This window comes from Sus scrofa, chromosome 1, assembly GCF_054392235.1.
Source record: "Sus scrofa isolate SSC_HxYL_T2T_F1_AM1 chromosome 1, Sscrofa_HxYL_maternal_Yorkshire_Landrace_v2.0, whole genome shotgun sequence".
NCBI classification, from domain to species: Eukaryota; Metazoa; Chordata; class Mammalia; order Artiodactyla; family Suidae; genus Sus; species Sus scrofa.
The window spans coordinates 53,425,086-53,439,168 of record NC_139383.1 but is presented as its reverse complement, the minus strand read 5'-3'; the positions used below and the strand labels follow the sequence as shown (position 1 = coordinate 53,439,168).

The 14,083-nt window shown below is 37.2% G+C and overlaps 1 protein-coding gene across 9 annotated transcripts in view; it reads left to right on the top strand.

Annotated features, from left to right (window-relative positions):
• The window catches only part of CEP162 (centrosomal protein 162), a 110,831-nt gene that overhangs the window by 19,682 nt on the left and 77,066 nt on the right, over positions 1 to 14,083 (top strand). For all 9 annotated transcript variants that reach the window (XR_014805263.1, XR_014805262.1, XR_014805264.1 and 6 more), the window contains exons 4-8: positions 1,942 to 2,088; positions 2,399 to 2,579; positions 4,543 to 4,610; positions 10,338 to 10,453; positions 12,271 to 12,301. Coding sequence is in view for 6 of the 9 variants with exons in the window: in XM_084959356.1 (XP_084815482.1) it covers positions 1,942 to 2,088; positions 2,399 to 2,579; positions 4,543 to 4,610; positions 10,338 to 10,453; positions 12,271 to 12,301 (543 nt within the window). In the remaining 3 variants the exon portion in view is untranslated. The remainder of the gene's footprint in view (positions 1 to 1,941; positions 2,089 to 2,398; positions 2,580 to 4,542; positions 4,611 to 10,337; positions 10,454 to 12,270; positions 12,302 to 14,083) is intronic.

Genomic DNA, 14,083 nt, shown 5'->3' with positions numbered 1-14,083 from the left:
ATAAGTAGTTGTCTAATTGAAAACCTGTTTTTTTGGTAAATCCATAAACCACGCACAGTGCCAAAGTTTGCATAGGAAGAATTCCTTTTTAGAATCTTTCCCCCTATTGTGCTTGAAAACAATGTTATATGACTAAGTGCTATTGAAATAGTTGCCAAAGATTTAAGACTTAATTAGCGTTAAAATATCTTTCCTAGAAAGTAATGAATGAGAGGTGGAATATGCAAACTCACCCTAAAGGAAAAGGGGATAGGTTCCAAACCAACACTTATATAATATAACCTGACTAAAGATACTAAAATATTTTTAAAAGAATGTATCAATCAGAGTGGATTTGATTAGTAAAAGATGCAAATGATACTTAAGAAGGAAACTTTGACAATGTCCATTAAAACACAAGGGAGAAGTTTTTCTGCCCAGGGGTATAACCTAGTCCCTGGTTCAATCACAGGCATTATTGAGATCATGTTATGTTCTGAGTACTAAGCACTGGTATGCAAAGATAAAATATGATTTCTGCCATTGAAGTGTAGATGCTTCTAAGGGAGAATTGAACACCCATTTTTGAGGAGAGAAGTGCATTCCCAATCTGAGATGCCATTAAACATCAACATGGAGCTATTTCACATTTCTTTCAGTTGCCATAAGGATAAAATATTCTGCCTGAAAGGTGAAACGATCTAATTTTCTTACTGGTTATTCTTGTCTTTATAAATAACTAAGTCTGATCTTGGTTTCTGTTGTATTAGTCAGAAGGTTAGGGGCTGTGACTCAGAGCCCTGGCCCAGCTTCAGAACTGGGGTTAGACCCTGGGCAGACGCCATGTTGGCACCCCGACCTTGGGTGGTGTTTTCACGTGAGGTACCTGCAGAAATGTCTCCTGGTTTTCTCCAGCTGTGTGGAAGTTATGAGCTCCATTAAGACCATTATTCACACAGAGCTGTAAGATAATTTGGACTAATTAGAGAATCGAAGTTAGAATTTATAACTTCTTAATAAGGCTTCCTTCTAAGCAAATTGTTATTTTTCTAATCTTTATATCTCACAATGTAGTTATTTACTTTTTGCATATATCGGTTTTTTAAAACATACTGTTAGAGTTAAAGAGAGTTTGATACTGTTTAACTTTTCCAGTGTTTTCTAGTGTTTTTAGAATGAAGAACAAAATCTTAACCCCTGACCTGTGAAGACGAGTGTGGTCTGACCATTGACTCCTGCCCTGGATTATTTCCTCCCAGACCACCCTCCCTCTCTAGCCCCAGTCACTGGGTTTTTTGCGTCTTCAAAAAGAACATGGTGGTTCAATCCCTGGCCTCACTGAGTGGGTTAAGGATCTGGTGTTGCCATGAGCTGTGGTGTAGGTCACAGACACAGCTCAGATAGGTGTTACTGTGGTGTAGGCTGACGGCTGCAGCTCTGATTCGACCCCTTGTCTGGGAACCACGGGTTCCGGACATGAATGAATGAATGAATGAATGAACGAACGAACGAACGAACATGGCCTATCTCTGCCTTGGACTTCTTGTTCCCCAGCCTGGGGTTGTCTCCCTTCTTTCCTTCACATAAAGCAGAAGATACTCTTTAAAGTAGCATCAATATACAATATTAAATAATTTAATACTTGTGCTTCAAAATAATTTTTAAAAATCTTGTCTCATTATGCAAATTTTTGAAATATTCCATTTAATAAAGTGCACTGCTATCAAATAGAATTGTAATTTTGCTTTTGTACATTTTTGGTCTGATGGATTTTTATTTAATAGACCAGATTTATTTTGTGTCTACTGTCTACTGGTATACTAGTATAAAACTATAACTAGTATAAACTAGTATAACAGTAGTACTATATTGGTGCAGTGGTCAAAACACTTGTTTTTAAATATCCATGCTATACCCATTAAATATCTATAAATATCCAACTATATTAAATCTCCTCCCTAGGACTGCTGGGAACAAATGTAAGCTATTTGAAAACAAAGAAGACCCCTCAGCCTGTTATGGAAATTGAAGAGGAGTCTGCTGAAAGGATTCAGTTTCTTAAAAGCAGTGGAACCTCTGTCCTAAGTATTGACAGCTTAGAAGCCAATGGTAAGAAATGTGAGGGGTATGATTGGACAGTTTATTATTCTTGTAATGAGAATTTGTAGAAATATTAATTCATAACTATCTTGGAGCCTCCTTTCCTGAAGTATGTAAACAGATTTAGTATCTTGGAGGAGCCTTATATCCTTCTGTATTATTATGAATATAAAGCTATATTTGGTGAGTAAAATAAAATATGTAAAGTAAAATATGTTTTAAATTTTTTTAAGTTTTATATAATGCCAATAAATACATCATTGACATGAATTTTGCCAACATTTTTTATGTTACTAGACTATTTGTGCTTTCCATTTAGAGATGGTTTCAGAGCTCAATCATAGTGTTCTTGGATTGGGATTGGACACATTAGAAGAACAAGAGGAAAAAGAGCAGTTTTTTGCCAGGCTTGAGAAAGGCTTAACATCTTCCATTGATTATTCAAGATTAAATAAGGAATTGGATTCCAGTGACTCCATACATTTTAAAGCTTTACATAGGTAATGTAAATATAATATAAACTAATCATTAAATGACTTTTGTGTCTTTATTTTTGAAAGGCTGGTATATGCATGGGCTTAAATGGGTAAATATTATACTGGCAAAAGTTAAACCTTATCTTTAATTCTGTTTCCTGTTCATTATTTTGGTCAGGGGTGGGTGTGTGTGTGTGTAGAATGAGCATATGTGTATGGCCTTTGCGATATGTATTTGATTCTCCAGATATCTGAAATTGCACATAAGAGATGCTTTTGAGACTAATAACACATTCAAATAGACATAACTAGGAAGATAATTTATTAAGCGACTGTCTACAGATAACAAATAAGAGAAGCCAAGTAGCTATCATAAACTCAGGGAAAATAGAAGCAGAAAGGGAAGGAGGAACCAAGGAGCCAAGACAGATTTGGTTCCTGCCCTACTGTTGTGTTTGTTTGACCCTCATGATTACCAGGAAACCTCATTTATGCTGGAAATCCTGTGACTTGAGCTGGTGCTCTGTAAATGCAGTAGACCTTTGGCATTCTCAAGGCTTTTGTGAAACCTGATGTCTTTAATTGCTTCAGTTTCAGTTTTATATCTAGGTTTTAAAATTATGAATGGAAGTCAGATTACAATGTTAAGATTGTAAGAACACCAAACTGTAATTAAATTAAGGGTCGGGAGAATGCTAGCCTCTGCTCATTAGAGTGTCTGATCTCCTCAAGATGCCGAGTTTCTTAGAGAGAGTGGACAGAGCGGTGACTGTCGTGGACAGTGTGTGGTGTGAGATTTGTACCCTACTTGCAAGCTAACGGTGTGTCAGCCTGCCAGATTTATGGATGCTGACAATAGACAAGATTCCAAGAAACAAAAGGACTCATTTCTCATCATAAAAGCAGAACTCGAGTGTCATGTTTATTTGCCTCGGGTTCCCCAGGGCAACCCAGAGGGTCCATGATGGCTGACTGCCCATGTAGTGGGTTGCTTTACAGAAGATGATCACTGAGCTTGGGGAATCCATTGCTTGTACAAGTGGAAACAAGCTGGCTTTGGGGGCAGAAGCATTACCTCATACTCAGGGATTGCTCATATCACTGCAGACAACCCTAAGAAACGGCTGAGGAAGGAGAGGTCTGGGCCATGGGTTCTCTGCCTTGCCAGCAAGAACACACAAGGACACTCAGGGCCCAGGGTGAATGCCTGTCCTAACAGTGACAACACAGATTAAACATACCCAGGCTTGTTTGACACAGTTTTTGCCTCTTTGGAATACTTCTTAACTTTTTCTTTTAATAGTCTTAACTAATCTTTCCACTCTAGAACAGACTGGTCAGAGTGCAACATAGTACAGAATATGCAACATTAGGTGTTTGCTGTTGTTACGGTTTCTTGGATCTGCTAATAATCTCACTGGAGACAAGAGTAGGTAGACTGAAAAAGGTAGGACTGACTCCTTGGTTTGAAAGAAGGCAGTGTATCAGTTAGTATACCCAATATCAATAAAACTAGCTCAGGCTCTGTTGCCACCTTGCTGAGTGTTTACTGGTTTAAGGCTGTCCTTCAGCTTCCATTTCAGGGTGAAATTTCTTATCAGCATATAAATGCTGACTGGCAGCTTTTCTGCCCTCCCCTAGACTTTACTGGTTCTCAGAGCTTGTGGTCAGTTCCTATCTTTAGCATAGAAAGGGTCTCTGGATGCTGTGACATATAATTGCACACATTTATGTATAAAATTATGTATATTTGTATTAAAAGTTAAGAAATACAGCATTTTCCCCTTTGTATTACTTTGGCAGCTACTATTAGTGTTAGGCTTTGAAGATACTTTATTTTCAAAACATTTCCCTCATAGCTTCCAAATTTTTAACTTTTGCTAGAACAGGAGAACTTGAGAAGAAATATGTAATGTTAGAGATTTTTTAAAAATATACACAAAAATTGCATGGAAATGTATGATTAACATGGTAAATCCTTTTCTAGTAATCAAGCTCTCATGGAACTAACCGAAGATATGCATGGGAGTGAAACAAAACATGAAGAATTAGCAGGTAATGTCACTGGTTTTAAAATTTACACTATTTGAAAAGATAATATGAGCTTTTAATAATAACATTGATATGAGAAAAATAATTAAAACAAAAATCATATTATCTTGGAAAGAGCTTGAACAGGTAGAGTGAGTTGCCTACATTAGAATTTGAGCTGCTAAGAAATGGTTGTAAGTGCAGTACTGCCTCATTTTTTTAGAAGTGGGTGGTTAACCCACTGGGATGACAGAAAAAGGACTTTTATGCTAGGGCGGGGGTATCTATGAAGCCAAGAGAAATACTTCTAAAGCATGGTGAGAGAGGTGTATCTTTTTCTATCTTTTGACTTTTAATGTGTCTTTTTATATTTAAAATGGTTTTTCTTATGGGTAGAATATAGCTGGGTTTTGCTACTTTATCCAATCTGACAATCTCTGACCTTTAAATGAAATGTTTTTACCCTTTGCAAAAATGTATTCAGTGATATGGTTATTTACTGTTTTGAATTTTTTTTTTTTTTTTTTTTTGAGTCTTTCCAACTCTCTCTCTTCTTTTTTTAATGGCCAAATCCCTGGCACATGGAAGTTCCCAGATCAGGGACTGAAGGATTGAATCCAAGCCACGGCTGTGACAAGCCAAATCCTTTAACCCACTGTGCTGGGCCAAGTATTGAACCTGTGCCTCCACAGCAACCTGAGCCACTGCAGTTGGATTCTTAACCCACTGCACCACAGTCAGGAACTCCCCATCTTTTTTGTTATTGCTTTGTCCTGCATTTTATTGGTTTCATCATTTATAGGTTCCATCATATCCCTTCTTTTGGCTTGTTGTATCTCTGCATCCCTGGAAAAGGCAGACAAAAAAACGAAATGAAAAAAAAATTTTTTTGGTCTTTTTTTTTTTTTTTGCCTTTTCTAGGGCTGCTCCTGCGGCATATGGAGGTTCTCCAGCTAGGGATCTAATCAGAGCTGTAGCCACCGGCCTACACCACAGCCACAGCAACGTGGGATCCAAGCCTTGTCTGAGACCTACACCACAGCTCAAGGCAACACCAGATCCTTAACCCACTGAGCAAGGCCAGGGATCAAACCCACAACCTCATGGTTCCTAGTCGGATTTGTTAACCACTGCGCCACGACGGGAACTCCAGAAATGAAATTTTTTTTAATTAAGGTTATGATTAACATATAGAACATTATATTAGTTTCAGGTGTACAACATGATTCAATATCTGTATACATTGTGAAATGACCCCATGTTGTCTATTTAATATGTCACTTTACATAATTACCCCCCAATTTTTTTCTCATAATGAGAGCTTTTAATGGTTCTATTCTCTTAGCAACTTTCAAATAGTTGCTATCTAGTACTATTTTGAATTTCTATCAAATATTTTTCTTCAGCATGAAGAAGCTTCTTATAGTACAGACCTAGGAAGAATAAATTCTCTCAGCTTTCATTTGTCTGAAAATACATTTTTCTTGTTTTTGAAGAACAGTTTTGCTTATATCATTCAAAAGTATATCAAAATTCTAGGTAGTTTTTTTCCTTTGAGCGCTGTAATGATTTCATTCTTTTGTCCTCTGACATCATTTCTCATGAGGAGTCAATGGTAATTCCTATTATTGTGAATTTGTATATATTGTGTCTTTTTTCCCCTCTTGTTTTCAAAATTTTCTCTCTAGGCAATTTGATTAGGCTGTATCTTGGTGTGCTTTTCTTGCATTTGTCCTGTTTGGAGCTGGTGGAGCATCAATTGATTTATGAACATCAACATCAAAAAATGTTTTTATCATTAATTCTTCAAATATCATTTTTGCCACCCTTGCTTTCTGATTCTAATTACAGATGTGTCAGCAGGTCAGATTTTGTCCCACAGGTCACTCAGACTATTTCATTTTTTAAAGCTTTTTTTCCCTCTCTGCTTCAGTTCTGTTGCTGTGTCTTCAAGTTCACTGATCCTTTTTCTTTTCTTCAATCTTTTAATTCATTGAATGATTTCTTTTTTTTCTTTTACTCTAGAAGTTTCTTTTGGATCTCTTGTCTGTCTCTTCAAGTATGTTTCCTTGTATTCTTTGTTTTCAAGTCCTCAACACTGAGTGTATTTTGCCAATCCCAGTATTTGTTTATTTCTGGGTCTCTTTCTCTTAACTGCTTCTTCTCCTAGTTGTGGTTACTTCTTTCTCCTGGTAATTCTAGTAATTTTTTTTTGGGGGGGGGGTCTTTTTGCCTTTCCAGGGCTGCTCCTGCAGCATATGAAGGTTCCCAGGCTAGGGGTCTGATCAGAGCTGTAGCTGCCAGCCTACAGCCAGAGCCAGAGCAACTGGGAATCTGAGCCGCGTCTGTGACCTACACCACAGCTTACAGCAACGCCAGATCCTTAACCACTGAGCAAGGCCAGGGATCGAACCTGACACCTCATAGTTCCTAGTCGGATTCGTTAACCATTGAGCCACGACGGGAACTCCTCTAGTAATTTTTTAATTGAGTGTTTAATATATTGTAGGTTTTTACATTGTTCAGTGTCTTAGTTTTCTTCTTTTGAAAAGTGCTGAGCTTTGTTCTGACAGGAGTCGATTCCCTCAAGGCTTTTGTTCTGCTTTGTTAAGGGACATCTAGAGTAGCCTTACTTACTCTAGTAGAGTTTGACACCACTACTGAGCACAAAGAACCCTTTTGAGATTTTCACTGAACTCCCCTACTGAACAATGAGGATTTTTTTCCACTCAAGCGAGGTTAGAGCTTCAGAGTCTCCTTACCCTGTGCTAACTTTGGGAATTGTCCAGCCGTCAGCTTCCCAGTCATTCTTTGCCCAAGCCACATATAAATGACTTCGTATTCAGGAAGGAAGGACTCCAGGGGGCCCCATGCAGATTACTAGTGCTCTGTTTCTTCATAGGCACCTCCTCTCTTTATCACTGCCCTGCAGCTTCGAGTCACCTCATCTTTTCTGTCCTCCTATCTCTGTCTCCTTAGCACAGTGAGACCATCGTGATCTCACCCTCCCCACTCAGCACTCCAGGATGTACGTACATACCTTCTAGTAAGTGGAGGGCTCAGCTCACTTGTTTGTCTTTTCTTAGGAGTCATATTTTGTGCCGCCAGTTGTCCAGTGTCTGGAAAGAGTTGTTTCATACATCTTGTCCATTTTTCTCATTATTTACAAAGTCCTTAAAATCCAAGATGGTAGAGAAAAAGCCCTCCTAGAGTCCATCATTTAAATTAAAATTTGCGCCATATTTTCCAACAGAAAATAAATATTTTCCAACAGAAAATAAAAAATGTATCTAAGGAGTTCCCGTTGTAGCACAGTGGTTAATGAATCCAACTAGGAACCATGAGGTTGTGGGTTCGACTGGCCTTGCTCAGTGGGTTAAGGATCTGGCGTTGCTGTGAGCTGTGGTGTAGGTTGCAAATACGGCTTGGATCCCGCCTTGCTGTGGCTCTGGCGTAGGTCAGTGGCTACAGCTCCGATTAGACCCTATGTATTTTTTAGATTTTTACATTGAGTGTTGTTAACTTATTTTCTATTTATGCAAATAATATTTTCAAAGTTACAAGGTAGTGGAATATAATAATAAAAATATGTAACATTGAATATGTAACATCTTCCTGCCAAAAAGATGAGAAAAATAAAAATTAATACTTTCATTGTTTTCCAAACTGTGAGATGAGCTGGATATTGTTATCTCTGATATTTCTCATTTGAAAACCACCTTCGCAGTTGGGTTTTATTTTTTTCATTTTTGTATAAATAATTTCCCTTGGTGTTTCTTTCCAAAATCTCTGATATGCTATTTTCCTTCCTTCTGTTTCTTGTCTGTCTCATTTCTCTCTGTGTCTACCAATGTTATTTCTCAATGAAATGAAAAAAAAAAAAAAAAAAAAACTGTTATCATCCTCACTTGATGGATGGGAAGATGAGGCATTGTGGGTTTGTGACCTGCTGATGGGTCTACAGCTCAAAGTAGTAGAACCAGGGATTGAATCCAAGTCTTCTGGGTCCTGGTCATGCTCTAAGCACTATGCTGCACTCCCTTGAACTGTGTTTATACTGCTGCTTTGCAGTGACACAAATACTACATCCCCTTGTATTGACTTCAGATAGTTCCCCAGTCCCAGGTAGTCGTCTAAGTTCATTGTTACACCCTCCTGTATCTCCTGCCTCCTTGTTTACCATCTTTACTTAAGCAAGACTAATCACTGAAGTGTTTAAAATTCAGTGAGTCCCACTCAACTATTAGAATCTAAATCATCTGATATTGGTCGTAGCACCTAGGATTTGTCTGATACCAAGTAATTTCTTGGTAACTGTTTTGTGAATTGTATTAAGTCTGCTGATACTTAGAAAATCCTAGGCAGTCGTCTTTCTCATATGAAAGAGAAACAAAGGCGAGCTTTTCAGCTTCAGAATATAGATGTTGATATAGTTAACCACCTAACCTAGCATATCTACCTAAGTCACAATACCTGGGCTTTTCTACCCTTGTGTTCCTTATGAACTAAAATGGAGATGTTTCTGTACGTAGATCTCACTAGAAGCATTTCTGTTTGACTTACTCGTTTTTCATACTTCAGTTGTTAATGATACTCAAGTTGTCTGCTCCATTCTAAGAGAAGAGTGAAGAACAGCCATTCCAGAAGCAAACTCTCTCATACCTCGTGCAGTCTGTCTCCCACCAGGCCATGCATCCTGTCTCTGAATCTGATCTAATCTTTTAAATGCAAATAAGATTTTGAATGATCATTTCCACTCTGAAAAGGCCGTTACTACTCTGCAGCCCATGAATCTCAGGCAGACCTTTAATTTAAGGACCATAAATAACAAATTAAACATTGATAAAGAGATTCAGGCCCCATAGTCCTTGCCTGCTTTTGCCAAGTGTAATCTGATGGCCTCAAGTTAACATGGACATGCCTTTCCCTTCTGCATCCAAGCCATTGAGATATAATTTGGGACTTTAGCTGAAGAGTGGAGGCTGTAGAAGGCTAGTATTTACCTGAGGGAGGGATCAGAGATAGACCTTTCATAAATACTACCTAAAGATCACAGTAGAGATAACCATAAAAACCAGAATAAATCAACTTAAATAAGCAGAGTGTCAGGGTTTCATAAAAGTGCAATTTGAGATTTCCATCCTAAAAAAAATAAGTAAAATAATAAAAGTTTGTATTAAAGATATAAAGCCTTTGGAACAGCTCTAGAAAGATTTAGTTGGTTAATATTACAAAATATTAAAAATATAAAACACATAACTATTTGAAAGTACAAAAAAAAACCCCTAAGTCTTATGAATTAAATTCTTATTAAATCTTTGCCCCAAATAGTATGTTCTTTTTCTTCCTTTTTTCTTTTGTCTTTTTGTTATTTCTTGGGCCACTCCTGTGGCATGTGGAGATTCCCAGGCTAGGGGTCAAATCGGAGCTGTAGCCACCGGCCTACGCCAGAGCCACAGCAACGCAGGATCCGAGCCACGTCTGCAACCTGTACCACAGCTCAGGGCAACGCCGGATCGTCAACCCACTGAGCAAGGGCAGGGACCGAACCCGCAACCTCATGGTTCCTAGTCAGATTCGTTAACCACTGCGCCACAACAGGAACTCCCAAATAGTATGTTCTTAAAGGTGTCTTTATGTTAACATTTAAATAAATTGTTCTTATGCAGATTTCTTTTGGAAATACAGTCTTTTCCTGGAATTTGACTTTTCACAGTATGATCCATGTATTCTTAAAACTGTTTTCTTCAGAAAATTACAGTGACGATTTTGAAGATGAAGAGGATGTTGATGCACCTTTGACCCCTAAGGAAGAGACTTATTCCAAAGAAAATCCCAAATCAGAAAAAATATGTGTACCCAAGCAGGTATATATCAATTGATGTTTGACCATTTGGAAACTTCTTTCATCACCTTAGCTGACTGTTGCTGTATAAAGAGCATGAGATACAGATTTCTTTATAGTCTTGCTCATTGTTGTAAACTTTTAGATCTCTTAATACTGAGACATTTTCTTAACCCAGGATGTCAATTTAAATCTTATTAAAATACATGGCATTGGATGATTTTTTTGAAAGATTTCTTTTGGGAAGTTCCCTTAAGCTTTAGAAAACTTCATTAAAATCTCTAATTTTTAAACAAGTATATTAAATTATGCTTCTCTTTGGTAGGTCTTGTTCCTGTGATGTGCAATACATACCCCAGCTCAGTATTTAGGATAATAGTGACGTGGCTATCTGAAACTTACTGGGCTGAGATTGTCGATTAGTCAGTGTTGTTGGACTCCAGTTCTGTCATTTCTCAATTCTTCCCAAGAACTGGCTACCAAGATTGGCTAAGGGTACTGTTCCATATTGCCTCCCAGAAGAGCTTACCCTTGAAGCTACCTAATAGGAACCAATAGGACAGTTACTGTGTGTTATGTTGGTCTTGATCTGGATACAGTTTGTTTTGGGACCATGTGTTAGAACTAGATGTTTTGAACATATATGAAACCATAGACTCTAAATAAAAGCAAGAATCACTTTCTGAGTATTAAGAAATACTCTTAATTTTTAAAATTTATTTTGTCCTAGGTTGTCTTATGTCAGTCAGTTGTGGGAGAAAAGAATATGACCTTAGAAATACATGAAGATTAATATGATCTGATGATTCTGTTTAGAAACTTGATGGTATCAATCCGAGGTATCAATCTGGAATATGGCAATTACAATGTTTTGTGTTATAATAATTTCCGTTAGAAAATTGAGTAGGTCAGTGGAAGGCACAGTAGTTTGGTAAATTAAGAAAATATAACCTGTTTAAAATGTGCCCACCTAAGTGTGGAAGCCTAGGAGAGAGCTGACTGTTAAGGGTCAAAACAGGAAGGATGTAAAGCTCTGCTGTTATTGGTCCTGCCCTCTGCCTATCTAGATAGCGAATATAGGTGACACAATTAGAAAACTTACTCCAAGGGAACCTATAATTTTGAAAAATTTCAACTATCTTGCCATTTGATGCCTGCCTTTTTGAAGATTTTGTCTCAAAATGTAGATGAAACAATGGGTACAAGTTATATTTGATCATTGATTTTGAGCAGTAGGGAAAAATGGTGACATTATAATAGCAAGAGTTGCACGTGAATTAGCCACACGTCTTGCAGTTCAAAAAATAAGAGAATTTCTGAGCAAGGTCGATGAACACATGTCATCTGGGTACTTTAAACAAGGCTTATAAAGGCCTGAATTAATTGCTGGTAATCACCAAGGTTCTGAAGAGACTTCTAGAAATTCTCTCACAGCTCCATTCTCTAGTCTAGTGAGAGTGATGAAAGAAACCTAGAAAGCACATTTCTTGATCTTCGAAGTAAAGCACTGGCTTTTTTTTTTTTTTTTAAAGCCGCACCTGCGGCATATGAAAGTTCTCAGGCTAGGGGGTCAAAGCAGAGCTGCAACTGCCAGCCTTTACCAGCCACAGCAACACAGGATCCAAGCCACCTCTGCAAGCTACACCATAGCTCACAGCAGCTTGGGATCCTTAACCCACTGAGCAAGGCCAGGGATCAAACCCTCATCCTCGTGAACACTAGTCAGATTTGTTTCTGCTGCACCACAACGGGAACTCCCCCAATTTTTTTATTATTTGCATTGCAGTTATTTCATATAACTTTGGTTTCAAATCATATAGTTTATTTTTTTTAATTTAGGAAGAAGAGAAGACTGGCATGCTGGCTAATGGTAAGTATTATATATGTTCATAAATTTTCATTGGTAAAAAATTGATCTGTTTAGAACTATATCTTAATTACAAATAAATTACTATCGCTTTGTTTTCAAATATTTACTGATGAATTAAGTTTACAGAATTTTTTTCAGTAGTATGTTCCTTATGCCTACCTTAAATTTTTCTTGTATTTAAGAATATTTCATTTTTTAAAAACCCAGGACCAGATGCCTTTATAGGTAAATTCTACAAAATATTCAAAGATGAATTGATATCAGTCCTCATTAAACATTTCCAAAAAATAGGGAATTCTTCTAAACTCATTTTACAAGGCCAACATCACCCTGATACCAAAACCAGACAAATACTCCTCAAGGGAAGAAAACTACAGAAAAGCAATTCTATTAATTGCTTAGCAATACTGTTTATTTCAAAAAGAATGAACTGCTTAGAAATAAATTTCATCAGAGGTAAATTACATTTAAAAAACTCCTAAAACATTGATGAAAGAAATTGAAGAACATGCAAATAAACGGAAGACTTTTTGTGCTCATGGATTCAAGAATTAATACCTTTAAAATATCTGTACTACCCAAGATGATCTATAGATTCATTGCAATCTCTACCAAATCCCAATAGCATTTTTCACAGCAATCTTAAAATCTGTATAAAACCGCAAAAGACCTCACATAGCCAAAGCAAGCTTGAGAAAAAGCAAAGCATGGAAGGATCACACCCCCTGATTTCAAATGATTACAGAGCTGTAGTAACCAAAACTGTGTAGCACTGGCATGAAACAGACATATAAAACCATGAAACAACATAGCCCAGAAATAAATCCATGAGTCTGTGGTCACCTGATCTTCAATAAGGGCACTAAAAATACACAGCAAGGAAAGGTATTCATTCGCTTCTATACATCATGTTCAGAAAACCAGGCATCCACATGCGGAAGAAGGAAATTGGACTCTTATCTCACACTACATACAAAACTCAATGCAGAGACTTAAATATACTACCAGAAACTGCAAAACTACTAGAAGAAAGCATAAGAAAAAAGCTTCTTGATGTTGCACTGGGCAATGATGTTTTGATGTGACCCCAAGAGCACAGGCAACAAAAGCAGAAATAGACAAATGCAATTGCAGCAAACTCAGAAAGCTTCTGCATAGCAAAGGGAAAAACAGAGTGAAAGGGCAGCTATAAAGTGGGAGGAAATATTTGTTAATTTGTATCTGGTTTACTATTAATTTACATTAATATTCTATATAATGTAATACTCAAAATATATGAGAAACTCATGCAACTCAATAACAAAAAACTAAAAGTGAACAAAGAACCAAATAGACATTTCTCAAAAGACGACATACAAGTGGGCAAACAGGTATGTGAAAAGATGCTTAATTTCACTAATCATCAGGGAAATTCAGATCAAAACTACAATATCACCTCACACCTGTTAGAATGACTGTTATTCGAAAAAGGAAAGATGGTAAGATTTGGCGAGGATATGGAGAAAAGGAAACTCTTGTACCCTGTTGGTAGGGATATAAGTTGGTGCAGCCACTATGGAAAACAGTATGAAAGGTCCTGAAAAAAATTAAAAGTGAAACTGCCTTATTATTCAGAATCCTACTTCTGGATATATGTCTCTCCAAGAGAGATCTGTACTCCCATGTTTATTGCAACATTTTTCACAATAGCCAAGATACAAATATAACCTAAATGTCTATCAATATTTGAAAGGATAAAGAAAAATGTAGTATATATAATATTACACATGAGCATGCATATAC